Source organism: Pipistrellus kuhlii, unplaced genomic scaffold (assembly GCF_014108245.1).
Source record: "Pipistrellus kuhlii isolate mPipKuh1 unplaced genomic scaffold, mPipKuh1.p scaffold_m20_p_3, whole genome shotgun sequence".
In the NCBI taxonomy this organism is placed as follows: Eukaryota; Metazoa; Chordata; class Mammalia; order Chiroptera; family Vespertilionidae; genus Pipistrellus; species Pipistrellus kuhlii.
In genome coordinates this window covers 41,479,007-41,492,519 of record NW_023425529.1, presented here as the reverse complement: position 1 = coordinate 41,492,519, position 13,513 = coordinate 41,479,007, and the positions used below count along the sequence as shown (strand labels likewise).

General features: G+C 38.7%; 1 protein-coding gene and 2 pseudogenes across 8 annotated transcripts in view; 1 reads left to right on the top strand and 2 right to left on the bottom strand.

Moving 5' to 3' along the window:
• The first annotated feature begins 4,581 nt into the window (after nt 1-4,581).
• Nucleotides 4,582-13,513, top strand: part of CCNT1 (cyclin T1) — a 50,469-nt gene continuing 41,537 nt past the window's right edge. For 2 of the 8 annotated variants that reach the window (XM_045589014.1, XM_036458009.2), the window contains exons 1-2: nt 4,696-4,955; nt 11,565-11,646. In XM_045589014.1, coding sequence (XP_045444970.1) covers nt 4,798-4,955; nt 11,565-11,646 — 240 coding nt within the window. In that variant the 5' untranslated portion in view covers nt 4,696-4,797. Of the gene's footprint in view, nt 4,956-11,564; nt 11,647-13,513 lie in introns of all 8 variants that reach the window. The other 6 variants (XM_036458007.2, XM_036458010.2, XM_036458008.1 and 3 more) reach the window with 6 other exon arrangements.
• Nucleotides 6,299-6,677, bottom strand: LOC118728415 (annotated as a pseudogene).
• LOC118728414 lies at nt 7,174-10,436 on the bottom strand (annotated as a pseudogene).

Sequence of the window (13,513 nt, the reverse complement as noted above, 5' to 3'; positions counted from 1 at the left end):
CATCCAATGAGTCTTCATTTCAGGCAGTGCTGTGCCAGTTCATATTTACTTTTGAGAACCACTTGCTAAACTTTCAGGAATTAAAAATATATATATGTTTTTATTGATTTCAGAGAGAGGACAGGAGTGGGAGAGACATAGAAACATCAAGGATGAGAGGGAATCATTGATCAGCTGCCTCCTGCGTATCCCCCACTAGGGGTGTAACCCACAATGCAGATATGTGCCCTGAACAGGAATTAAACTGTGACCTCTTGGTTCTATAAACTGTGATGCTCAAGCACTGAGCCACAATGGCCAGCCAAGCAATTTTTTGAGCTGATTTTTAAACAACTATTATTCTAAAAATTACAATAATTACATTAAAAATGTAAAAGTAGTAAATACTAAAAAACATTTCTCTTACATTTTATTATTTCATTTGTTCCTGAGGTTATTTACAACTATTCTATCTGGATATTCTCTTCTGTTTTTCTTTTCAGCTTGGAAAGTTTCTATCAGCATATCTTCAAATTTACTGATTCTTTCCTTGATTGTGATCAATCTACCAAGTCCATCAAAGGCATTCTTCATTTCTGCTAGTGCTTTTGATTTCTAGCACTTGCTTTTGATTCTTACAGAGTTTTCACCTTTTTGCCTACATTACTCATCTGATTTTGTACATGTGAACTTTTCCCTTTAGAGGCCTTAACATATTAATCTTGGTTATTTTATAAGTACCGCGTGCTAACCGATTGCGCCACTGGAACCCTGGCTATCCCGGTTATTTTAAATTCCTGGTTTGATAATTCCAAAATTTCTGCCGTGAGTTTGGTTCTGATGCTTGTCTTGCCTCTTTAGACTGTTTTTTTTTTCCTTCTTCTTCTTCTTCTGTCTTTTAGCATGCCTTGTAATTTTTTGTAGAAAGGTATAATATACTGGGTAAAAGAAACTGAGATTTTATGTTTATCTGTCTGGGAATTAGGTTGTTTTCCATGTGCTATAGCTATAGGTGCCAGAGGATAAATTTCCTTGTCTTTGGGTTTCCCTAGTGACTCCTTAAATAATCTGAGCTTGTAGTTCTTCCAAGTTGTAATGCCCTTTTATTACAGAGGATCCCTACTGATGTGTTGGTAAAATGATGGGGTGAGAAGGGAGAAGTATTCTCTAATTCTATTAGGACTCAGTTTTTCAATGAGCTTGTATTCCTGGATTTTGACCTTCACAAATGCTTGTTTTTTTTCTTCCTAGATGAAACAAGCTAGAGGAGACTGGAGTTGGTTGTTTTCCTTCTCCCACATTGATTAGGCTCTTAGTTTTCCTTGAGGATTGATCTTTGTCAAGAAATGAATGCTCTGGCCCTGGCCGGATAGTTCAGTTGGTTAGAGCAGCGTTTTTCAACCGCTGTTCCGCGCACGAGATGTTGCCTGGTGTGCCGGAGGTGCAGACAAGACAAGAATTTTATAATTTTTCACTATTTTGTTTACTTAATATTTCATAATAAAGTAATTATAAAATACGTTCTTTGTGTTTATTTGATTCCTATTCAAGAGAATTACTTTATATATAGTCAATATAGGCACAGAGTTAAATTTTTTTAACATTTTCTAATGGTGGTGTGCCTCGTGATTTTTTTCATGAAACAAGTGTGCCTTTGCCCAAAAAAGGTTGAAAAACACTGGGTTAGAGTGTCATCCCAATATGCCAAGGTTGTGGGTTCAATCTCTGATCAGGGCACATACAAGAATCAACCTATGGGGAGAAAAGAATCAACCAATGAACAACAGATTGATGCTTCTTCTCTCTCCCTTCCCAAACTCAATAAATAAATAAAGAACTGAATGCTCTGTATTTCAGAATGGTTACTTTCCCTTTTCTTGCCAGAAGGATGAGGATAACTTTTTCCAATCTGCATAGTAAGACATATGGGGCTCCTGGAGGTAAAATGCACAAAAATGCACAGGGCCCCAGGAGATTTTTAAAAATCTTTCAATAGTCCAATTTCATTTATCAGCAATTGGTCAATTCCCCTTTAAGTATTCCTACCAGTTGCTGGTTCCAGAAGTATTTTTTGCTCCTAGTGAGCCACGATTCTCTGTTCTGCCTGCTGATTCTGCCTGTGTCTCCACTTTTTGTGGTAGAGGTTGCCTATTACTTCAATTCTTTGATGCATTTAAGATTTATTGATTTGCAGTTCAGCCTTTTTGTTTGGTTGTGATTTCCAAGCTCTTAACATGTCAGACTAGAAACGAGAAGTCCCTGCCTATTTTACCTGCATGGTGAGTATACTATGCAATTGTGTGTTCCTATCTTTCCAATTTCATGATCAGTGATGTAACACTGGTAGCTTGAAATTGGCCATGGTGGGAGATAACACTACAGAAACTGGCAAATGCTACGGACAAAGATTTAATTTGTTGTTTTATTGACTGTAGCACACCAAAAAAATATTTTTGGCTGATCTAACAAAAAAGGTATAATTGATTCATTTACACCAGATGGCTATTGTTGTGTTAGCTGTTGTCATTCTCTTAGTTAACAATATAAGGGAAAAGCAGCCAGTGCATGTATTGCATGTTTTAAAGATTCTTGCAACATATCATTTGAAAATCAGTGATCCAAAAGGTTAAGTGGAGAACCAAACACAGGTCAGAGAAATAGGCAAGAGGGATCTGGAAGAAATAAATTTGACTTTAAAAAAAATAACATACATGACTACATAATTGGAAAAGTGCTTATTCTATTAAAAGAAAAAAGTATATGATGAAAGGAGTCTGAAATAATTATTTTCTTGAATGTTATATAACCTGATATATAATAATTTACATCTTTCTGAACCTCAATTTCTCTGGAATAAAACCGAGCTAAAGCTTACTATAGGCAGTATATGGCAGACAGGGCCTGAAATGGAAGGAAATAATTCTGAGAATGAACTAAATTTAATGCATTGGAACAGCTATATCTAGAAATAAACAAAACTCAAAGTATTATTGTAATTGAATGAAAACTAGTTCTGCGTTGCTACATGACAGCCAATGAGTTACAGGAATTGATGCAAGGAAAGTGACTTTATTCAGAAAGCCAGCAAGCAGAGAAGATAGCAGATGAGCGTTCTAACGAACCATCTTGAGAAAGTACAGAGTTTATACTTCTTTTATGTCAGGGGAAGGGAGGAACAGCAGAGGTGTGAGGATAGGAGGTGACTAATGACTGCAGCCATCTGGACATCAGCAAGGATCCAAAGGGGAACCTTCAAACTCAGTCAGGAAGTTCCTATAATTCATTATTTTTGTACACACTTTCCTTATATTTTTGGGGAGGTACTTTTGAGCAGGGAGGTTGTTTCAGTAATTTCTTGGATGTATGTTAGATTCCTCTAATGATTAGCATTATCTACCTTCAGAACTAAGCAGAAGTAGCTAAAATGACATGTCAGGTCGAAGCAAGATGGAATCAGAAAAACTGATTATTTAGTTCTATTACATTATAAAAGATAAATGATTCTACTATTACTCACTCTTAATCAAGGTAAACTGAGTGTTCCAGAAAAGCAAGACTACAGTTTGCTAAAATGCAAAAAACAATTAGACTTATTTTTAAAATCTACCGTTATAAGCTGTACATTGTAGGGTCAACTACTTAATCTCCCTGACTCTCAGATTCTTTATTGTAGGGTATTGTGAACATTTATTTCACATTTATTAACTACTAGAGCCAGTACTGTATTAGGTAGGTGCTAGGGATACAACCTCGGTATCAATATAATCTGATAACAACAATAACATCTACTGAATGTCTTCTGTGTCAGCTGCTATTGTTTTTAACTCATTACATCTTCATTTAAGATTCTTCTTACAATCTAATACGTAGGTATTTTTTATAATCTACATTTGTATAAGAGGTACAGAGAAGTATCCTGCCCTGGATCAAAGAACCATCAAGCATTGGAGCAGGAATTTACAAATTTTTGCATGCGCAGGGTGGTGGTAAAGCTCCCCACACTGAAGGCGCAGTTTTAGTTCACCTTCGCAAAAAAGTAATTAAAATATTACTACCTGTTGGGGTTGTGCCCATTAAATTAAATAGTAAATTAAGAGTCAGTATTGTGCCTGGAACGTATTAAGCACTAAATTAATGTTATTAATTTCACTTTATTCCTTTAAGTTGGATCACTGTGGAGAAGCTAGGAATGCATTCAAGGCTTTAGCTTCTCAAATGCGAAATCTACATTATCAATAATGTGAGAGCTTCTAGTGGCTTCACGTCACGATATATGTACGATAGGGCCACTACGATTACTTTTTTACAGTTTTTGTCAGTCTCACCTATTTTTTCTCTGTTAAGCCCTCCATCTGCCCCATTTTATATCGCCACCTCCGGCCACAAACGAAATTCTCCCAGAAGCCGCCGAGCGGCGCGTGGGCGGGCGCCTAATCCCGCCACAAACATTGCCTCACCCTCTCGCGCAGGGCGCGAATGTTCAGCCTAGTTCTCGCGAGAGGGGACGTGGTTTTGAACGAAAACTTTTAACCTCACCCTACCTCCAAGAGTCACGTGACGGGCACTCGCGTCCCCCAACCCAAGGTCTTTCCTGCTCGCCTATTGGCTATTTATTTGGCTACTGGCTGTCGCGTGATCCATTACGGAAGTAGACCCTTCAACTATCCTCCTCAGCGGAAGCGTGTCACAACCTACCCGCCCACCCTTAGCGGAAGTTCGTCACGGCGCAGTTTCCTCCGCACAGCGGATGTGTGTCGCCGCTTAAGTGACGCTGGGAAGCGCTTGCAGCCTTCGCCGCTGCCTTCTGGTTGAAGCACTATGGAGGAAGAGAGGAAGAACAACAAACGGTGGTATTTTACTCGAGAACAGCTGGAAAATAGCCCATCCCGTCGCTTTGGGCTGGACCCAGATAAAGAACTTTCTTATCGTCAGCAGGCGGCCAATCTGCTCCAGGACATGGGCCAACGTCTTTACGTGTATCCTTGCGGCCTAGGCCTTCGGTCTTGGAATCAGTCCCGCCTTGCTCTCGCGTCCAGGCCGCAGGCTCTCTGAGGGGACGGAAGTGGGGAAGAGGGTGGGCAGAGGCTGGATGTCGGGTGGGAGAGACTGCGGTGGGGCCGGCTAAAAGTTCAGTGTTCGCGCGAGGGAGGCGAGGCGGAATTAATTTCCCGCTCGCTCACCGGTGCCACCAACCTTGCCGGTAATTCGTATGCTTCCCGGCTTTATGTTTTAACCGATCGTTCTTAATATTAGGCCATTTTCAGTGTGTTAATGATCGTCTGTTCTGGTGACTTTGAGATTATGCTGTTCTGCTATGTCCTAGTCCCTAGTGGAGGTTTTAGCGTTGATGACTGCGTCTTGAATTTAGTGTATAGAGAATTTTGAGAACTTCATTACCATAAAGGATGGCCTAGAATTAATGCCCAACTTTGGTTCAAAGTTCCTTCTTCCCAGTTATTATCTAAGAAAGCTGTCAAATTCTTGGTGTTCTCTGTAAAATGGGGTGATACTTCTTGCGTTTAATTTCAATGGCCCACACAATACTTCACTAGAATTCAATTAGAGTTTCATAGAATTCAGTTAGAGTTTCATAGTATTCAGTTTCTTAGAATTCAGTAGTTTCATGGAATTCAGTTAGAGTTTCATAGAATTTTAGAGGAAGGGGATGCCAGTTTAGATTTGTAGGGATGTAGACTTAATGATCTAACGGTTTAAAAAACGTTGAAAAATACTGGGTTTTGGAAACAATTTTTCTGAGTCTCGTTGAGATCTTACTTCCTGGCTCAAATTCTTATAAAAATTCTCAAGAGATTAAAAAAAAAGTTGTATTTGTTTTTCTCATATTTCAAAGATGAGGTAATAGAGTGATCTTTTTTTCTCCAAGCATTTTTTGGCTTTTCATTTCATGTTTATAATCAGTACTTCACTACAAAACATTTAATCATAATTAGTGACATGTGGATAACAGTTTTTTCAAACATCAAGTATCAGTATTTTTTGGTAATTATCAATTTTCCTAAAACAGATTAACCAAAATAACACAATTTTAGTAGATGGAGATACCATCAGCATAATTCACACAAATTACAAAAATGGCTATCCTTAAAAATAATACACATTATTTCACCATTTCATAAAACTTTCTAAACTTCTACAAACTTTCCCAGTGTAGAGAGATTCCTTAAAAGCATCATAACATTAACCACAAAATACTCTTTGGAAATAGAGAGTTCTTTTTAAAATATTTACTTTAAGATATCCCATTTCCCTGATTTAATAGCTTATTTTTCAAAATACACAAGCCGCTGGGACCTGTTGTTTATGCATCTTCAACAACTGAGGCGTCCCCAACTTTGGTGTTTCTGAATTACTTCAGCTCTGTGCTTTGAAACTAGTTTAATAAGTCCTTTACTAAGGAGCTTTTGAAAGGCTGCCCTGGCCAGGGAACTTGCTACTTCATAACCGTGGATCTTCAGTCTCTTAGGGGAAACACTTGGGGTTATAAGCTTATAGTTGGGAACTTCCTTACAGAGTTTGTTATAATGTTGCTTTGTCAGACTAGATTAGGTTATTGAACTTGTCCTGAACTTTGCCTTTAGACCCGTCTAATTTTGGCCTTGCCCCCAGATTTTTTTCATTGGGTTTTTGTCTTTCTTGGCTGACTTTCCAGTATCTTTATTGTTGACCTTGGGTGGCATAGCCAAACTTGAAGACCAACTGTTACAAGGCTGCTAAGATGTCAGACAAAAAGGAAGATTTTTTTTTTTTTTTAATGTTAAAAATATGGTGAGGGGTGTGTAGAGTAGTGGTTCTCAACCTTTCTAATGCTCTACAGTCACGACCCACAGGTTGAGAACCACTAGCAGGGTCGCCTAAGACCATTGGAAAACACCGATATTTACATTACGATTCATAACAGTAGCAAAATTACATTTATGAAGTAGCAACGAAAATAATTTTATGGTTGGGGGTCACCACAACATGAGGAACTGTTTTAAAGGGTCGCAACATTCATTGGGAAGGTTGAGAACCACTAGTGTAGAGAGAAGTGGAGAAAAAGGAGCTTCCAGTTGTTGGGATTCCACATGTTTGAAAATAACTCAGTAATGTAGAGGAAAAACTTGTAGAGCAAGAATATATTATAAATAAAAATCTTTCAGCAAGGTGAACAAATGAACAGTTCTTGCATCAGTTTCATCCAGAGGAAAGAGGTCTTCTTGAAGAATGTTTATTTACAGAATCTTTTTGTAAGTTGGAGTTGGCCCCCTCTAATGATTTATCTTCTATTGGTACAATATCATCAGAGCCCACGTGCTTTTCTAAAAGTGCATCCACTAGATAATCCATTTTTCAGAATGTATTCAACATTGGCTACCTATCTGCCTTAAGTGTCCCTGAGAGTCTCTCACACAAATTATATTGCTATTGTCTTTTAATTGAAATATTCTGAATTGAAGACATATTTGTTAAGTACATGAATTCATTCTCCTTTAAATCCTTTGAGTACCCCATTGTCATTAAAATCCATGAAGTTGGGCACTAGTTTCACATTTGGATAATAAACACCAACTTGATGAATAATCTTTAGAACATACTGATATCAGCCAAAAATATGGACACAGGTATATTATGTTGAAGCTTATTAGAGAAATTTTCATGTTCTTTGAGTACAATATCAGTCACAGTTTATGTTTTGATGAAACATGTTACACAAACAAATCATGTCATTTAGTTTACCATTCTATAACATAAGGTTATTACTCTACTATGGTAAGAACAGGATCAATTTTTCTTTTTATTTTAAATATATTTTTATTGATTTCAGAGAGGAAGGGAGAGGGAGAGAAACATCAATAATGAGAATCATTGATTGAATGCCTCCTACACGTCCCACACTGGAGATTGAGCCTGTATGTGCCTTCACTAGGAATTGAACCTTGACCTCCTGGTTCATAGGTCAATGCTCAACCACTGAGCCAAGCAGGCTGGGCAGAACAAGATCAATAGCATAACATTTTCTCTAGTTACAGTAACTTTCGACATTCATCTGAAACCAGCTAGCAGTTGTCATTAATATAATAAATCTTTATTCAGATTATTACAGGTGTTTCTCTTTTTCCCCCCCCATAGCTCCCCTCCACCGGATTACCTACTCCACTCATGCCCTTACCCTCTGCCACTGCCTTCATTCATAGGTGTAAGATTTTTGTCCAAACTCTTCCCGCACCCCTCAGATCCCCTTCCTCCTGCGAATTGTCAGTCCACTCCCTTTCTATGTTCCTGATTCTATTATATTCATCAGTCCGTTCTTCAGATTTTTTATTCACTTGATTTTTAGATTGATTTGTTGTAGGTATGTATTTGATGTCTTTTTTTTGTTCATAGTTTTTACTTTTACCTTTTCTTCTTCCTCTTCTTAAAGAATACCCTTCAGCATTTCATGTAATCCTGGTTTGGTGGTAATGAACTCCTTTAGCTTTTTCTTGTCTGTGAAGCTCTTTATCTGACCTTCAATTCTGAATGATAGCTTTGCTGGGTAGAGTAATCTTGGTTGTAGGTTCTTCCTGTTCATCACTTTGAATATTTCTTGCCACTCCTGTCTGGCCTGCATAGTTTCTGTTGAGAAATCAGCTGACAGTCATATGGGTACTCCCTTATAGGTAATCAACTGTTTTTCTCTTGCTGCTTTTAATATTCTCTCTTTGTCTTTTGCCCTTGGCATTTTAATTATGATGTGTCTTGGTGTGGTCCTCTTTGGATTCCTTTTGTTTGGGGTTCTGTGTGCTTCCTAGACTTGTAAGTCTATTTCTTTCACCAGGTAGGGAAAGTTTTCTGTTATTTCTTTCAATAGGCTTTCAATATCCTGCTCTCTCTCTCCTTCTGGTACCCCAAAAATCCAGATGTTGGTATGCTTGAAGTTGTCCCAGAGGCTCCTTACACTATCCTCATACTTTTGGATTCTTCTTTCTTTCTGCCTCTCTGGTTGGGTATTTTTGTTTCTCATATTTCAGATCTTTGGTTTGACTCTTGGGGTATGTTGATCTTCAGTTGAGTTTCTGTATATTCTTTTTTAAAAATATATATTTTATTGTTTTTTTACAGAGAGGAAGGGAGAGGGATAGAGAATTAGAAACATCTATGAGAGAGAAACACCGATCAGCTGCCTCCTGCACACCCCCCACTGGGGATGTGCCCACAACCAAGGTACATGCCCTTGACCGGAATCGAACCTGGGATTTTTCAGTCCGCAGGCCGATGCTCTATCCACTGAGCCAAACCGGTTTTGACACCTGTATATTCTTTATTTCAGACAGTGTATGCTTAATTTCTGACTGGTCCTTTTCCATTTTTTTTTTTTTTTGTATTCTTAAGGTCCTTGAAGGTCTCTTCAAGTTTTTCAGCGGGTTTTAGAAGATTCTTGAGTTACCTTATAAATGTGATTCTGAACTCTGTGTTGTCCAGTAGTTTATTTTCCTCCATCTCTCCCATTCGAGACATGCTTCTGTTGACTCTCTGTGTTGATGGAATGGCTTTGTGTGGTAGGTGACCAAAGGGGACAGTAGCTCAGCTTCCCCAATCACTTAAAGTGGTTGCTCTGGGTGCACTTATTTGTGGGCTGAGTGCAAAGTCTTGGTGTAGTTAAGCCTTGACTGCGGTTGGTACACTGGAAGGAATTGACCTCCAGGCCAATTGGCTGTGAGGACCCGCTGTGTATATAATGGAAGAACTGCTGTGCTGGAGACACACTTATGGAGGAGGCCTTGTTTCAGTGGGGATTTGGTGCTTACTGAGTCTACCTCTCAAATGTGTCACTTATGAATGTGAGGAGTTGAAATCTGGTGTCTCACACTGACTACTAAATACACTGGCTTCTGGAATTTTCTTCTACTCTTGTAGGGGTCTTCACATGAACTGAACTTTTCAAGAATTCTGGCATCATTTTCACATGTGTAGCAGAATCTTAATCATTTCTTCGTTACCCAGTCTTAGGACATTCTTGAGTTTTTCTGTCTTTGAATTCGTCTAGAACAGTGGTTGGCAAACAGCTGCTTGTGAGTCACGTGGCTCTTTGGCCACTTGAGTGTGGCTCTTCCACAAAATACCACGTGCGGGTGTGCATATACAGTGCGATTGAAACTTCGTGGCTCATGCACAGAAGTCGGTTTTCGGCCTGGGCGAGTCTATTTTGAAGGAGTCGCGTTAGAACACTCAAAGGGCCAAAGAGCCACATGTGGCTCGCGAGCCGCAGTTTGCAGACCACTGGTCTAGAACAATAGCATAGGTGGTAAGCAATATCCAGAGATGCAGTGCTTGGGTCTAGGCATCTTGATCTTGGCCATCTGCCCTGTCTTCCTCTTGAAGGTGAATATGTACTGGGTCAGCACCACCCCTGCCACCACGGTGCAAATGAAGGTGCTAGTACCAGCGTGCACCTTTGCTATGGCCACCTGGTCCATGGGTAGGGCCTTGTGCAGGGATGCGCCCAAAAAGAATGAGTCAATTCTAGCATTTTTGTCAGAAAATATACTCATTTGCAGCAGAAAACGCTAAAATACTTTTAAAGTTCTTTTCATTCTGAAAGTGAAAAATTGTCCTTGGGTACACCTTCCATTTAAATGTGTTGCTGAGCCGAAACCGGTTTGGCTCAGTGGATAGAGCATCTGTCTGCAGACTGAAAGGTCCCAGGTTCGATTCTGGTCAAGGGCATTTACCTTGGTTGCACTACTGGGGATGTGCAGGAGGCAGCTGATCGATGATTTTCTCTCATTGATGTTTCTAACTTTCTATCCTTCTCCTTTCCTTTTAATAAAAAATCATTAAAATATATTTTAAAAAATAAAAATAAAATGTTTTAAGTGCTCACTTCAAAAGAGGTGTTCTCTTTCTTGCCAATATGCAGTGTGTTTTTAAGCACCCAGTCAGTGTACTGAGTTAATCATTTTGTTTGAAATTCTGTCTCATTGCATCCTAGCCCTTACCTTTTTTATATGTGTGTTGTTATTAAGGTAGTTGCCATTATGAGATGGCCTCATTCTGTATATCCCACATTGTCTTCTTAGGTCTTTAGAAATAAGGTATTTAACATATTTTGTCATTGATTGAATATAAAATCATTCCACACTGTTTTTGGTCCCAAGGATCACCTTATGAGAAGGCTTGGTTGGCAGAGAGAAGTAGAACTGAAAAATTGATTGCTAAAGTTAAGAAGTTGAGACATTTCTAGGGCTAAGGCAGGGAGAGTATTACAAATCATTCGAGTAGAGATCCTGAGCTAATGAATCACCGTTGCAGGATTTTCAGTAGGCAAGTGATGGGTTTAGGACTTGGATAATTCTGTTTATGTTCCTTCTTTATTCACACATGCTAAGAAGCTTGCTTGTTTATTTAGTAAATTTGTAATGAATAACTTATGTATAGGTATGCTAATTGGTCGTTAATTGGTAGTTAATAATTTGGTGGAGACGTAAATATGATTTTATTTGGGAGCATCTGCTATGCTCAGCTTATTCTGGGAAGATATAGATTTTGTATTTTGGGGAATTGTACTGCCTGCCTGGTTTGGGGCCTTAACTTGAATATTTAAGCTCACAATTGACTATCAACACTGCTATAGTATATATGCATCGATTCTACATGATTCAGTCCTTCACACAGTTCCATCGATATGTAAGTATTTTTTTATATGGTCTAATCCTTTTATGATTAATTCCAACTTAATTTTTCTTTTGTGGTTGATCTTTGCTGCTGAACTGTGATTTGAAGTTTAGAATTTAGGGTTGGTCACTTTCATTATGTGCCGTACTACTATTCTGAATCCAGCCTTTCAAATTTCCTTTGAATTGTCTATTTAGTAGGTTCAGTGCATCCTTAGAATAGGTGAAATCTTTAGTAAAGAAGTAGGTTATTGAACATTTAACATTTGGGTTGGGAGAATAGAATTAAAGGAAAACTGTTTAATTTTAAGTGTAATTTAAAAAAAAATGTTTTTACTGATTTGAGAGAGAGATTAAGAGAGAGGGAAAGAGAAACATCCATTTGCTGGTTCCCGCACACCCACTACTGGGGATTGAGCCCGGAACCAGGATGTGTGTCCTGATGGGGAGTTGAACCAGTGACCTCTTGGTGCAGGGACGATGCTCAACAAACTGAGCCACATGGCCAGGACCGTAATTTTTGAAGTGGTAAATAATAAGGTCATAGGAAAACAAATGAATATAAGTTATTTAGATGTATTTAAAGCCTTTGATAAAATTTCAGTCAATGACAGGTTGGAGGAGGAAGGTACAGGTACGTTATGTGATGACTTGAGGATTTCCTGTATAAGACAGGAAAAAGAAAATAAAGTAATAAAGCGATTTTTCTTTTCTGAACAGAATTGTAAATTAGTGCTGTTTTCCTGAAACGGCCTTATTTAGCATTATTTATAAGTGACTTGAAAGCGAATTCGTAGTGATATCTCAGTTGTAGGTAAAACTATACTTGTTTAGTAAACTCACGGGTAATTAGGCTAAACTTGATTAACACATTTGGATTTGTGAGTTACATATTTCTTTTTTCTTTTTTAGATTGTTTTGAGGAAAGGTGTTTCAGACTTAGGATGATGGATTTTGAGGTTTTTCCCCCCTAATGCCATAGGAAAAGGCTCTGTGAAGCTAGATATTGTTCTTGTAAGATATCTATGGACTCAGTATTGGGAATAATTGCACAGGAAATCCTTTGGATTTGTGGATTAAGTACTGTATTCCCAAATTTTGTTCATTATCCAATCAGTTTGGCTTTCTCCTACTGTTACTCTCCTTACCTCCAGCTATGCTCTATCTCTGATGGCAAGGAGCAGACCCTTATTAAGAGAGGGAAGCTGCAGTTTTTTTTATTAATCTTTACCCGAGGATATTTTTCTCATTGATTTAAAAAAATTTTTTTTTTTTAATTTTTAGAAAGTGGAAGGAAGGGGAAGAGACAGAGAAACATCTACCGTATGTGAGAGAGATACACATTGATTGGTTGCCTCCCACATGTGCCCCCACCGGGGCTAGGGTCAAGCCTACAACCAAGATACATGCCCTTGATTGGAATGGAACCCTAGACCCCTCAGTATGTGGGTCGACACTCTAACCCACATGTGTCAAACACAAGGCCCGCGGGCCAAATCCGTCCCGCCAGGCCTTGCAATGTGGCCCGCACCGCGCTGTCATCACTGCACTCCGCTACGTTTCCATCACAATGACAGTTTATGACTGTTCAGTAAACCATTCGGCCCTCGATTTAGGCTGGATTTTAGATTTTGGCCTCTCCTCTGATTGAGTTCGACACCCCTACTCTAACCTCTGAGCAGAATTGGCTAGGGTGGGAGAGAGAAGCATTTAGTGAGGGTATCTGAGAGCTCTAGAATAGAAGGTAATGGATAAAGAACAAAGAGGAAATCCATAGTTATTTCGCCAGTTCTGAAAGTTTTCTGCATTTCTTCCCTTTTGTTATGGTAAAGATTTTTTTCTTTGAACATTTATTGAGATATAATTCTCATACCATACAA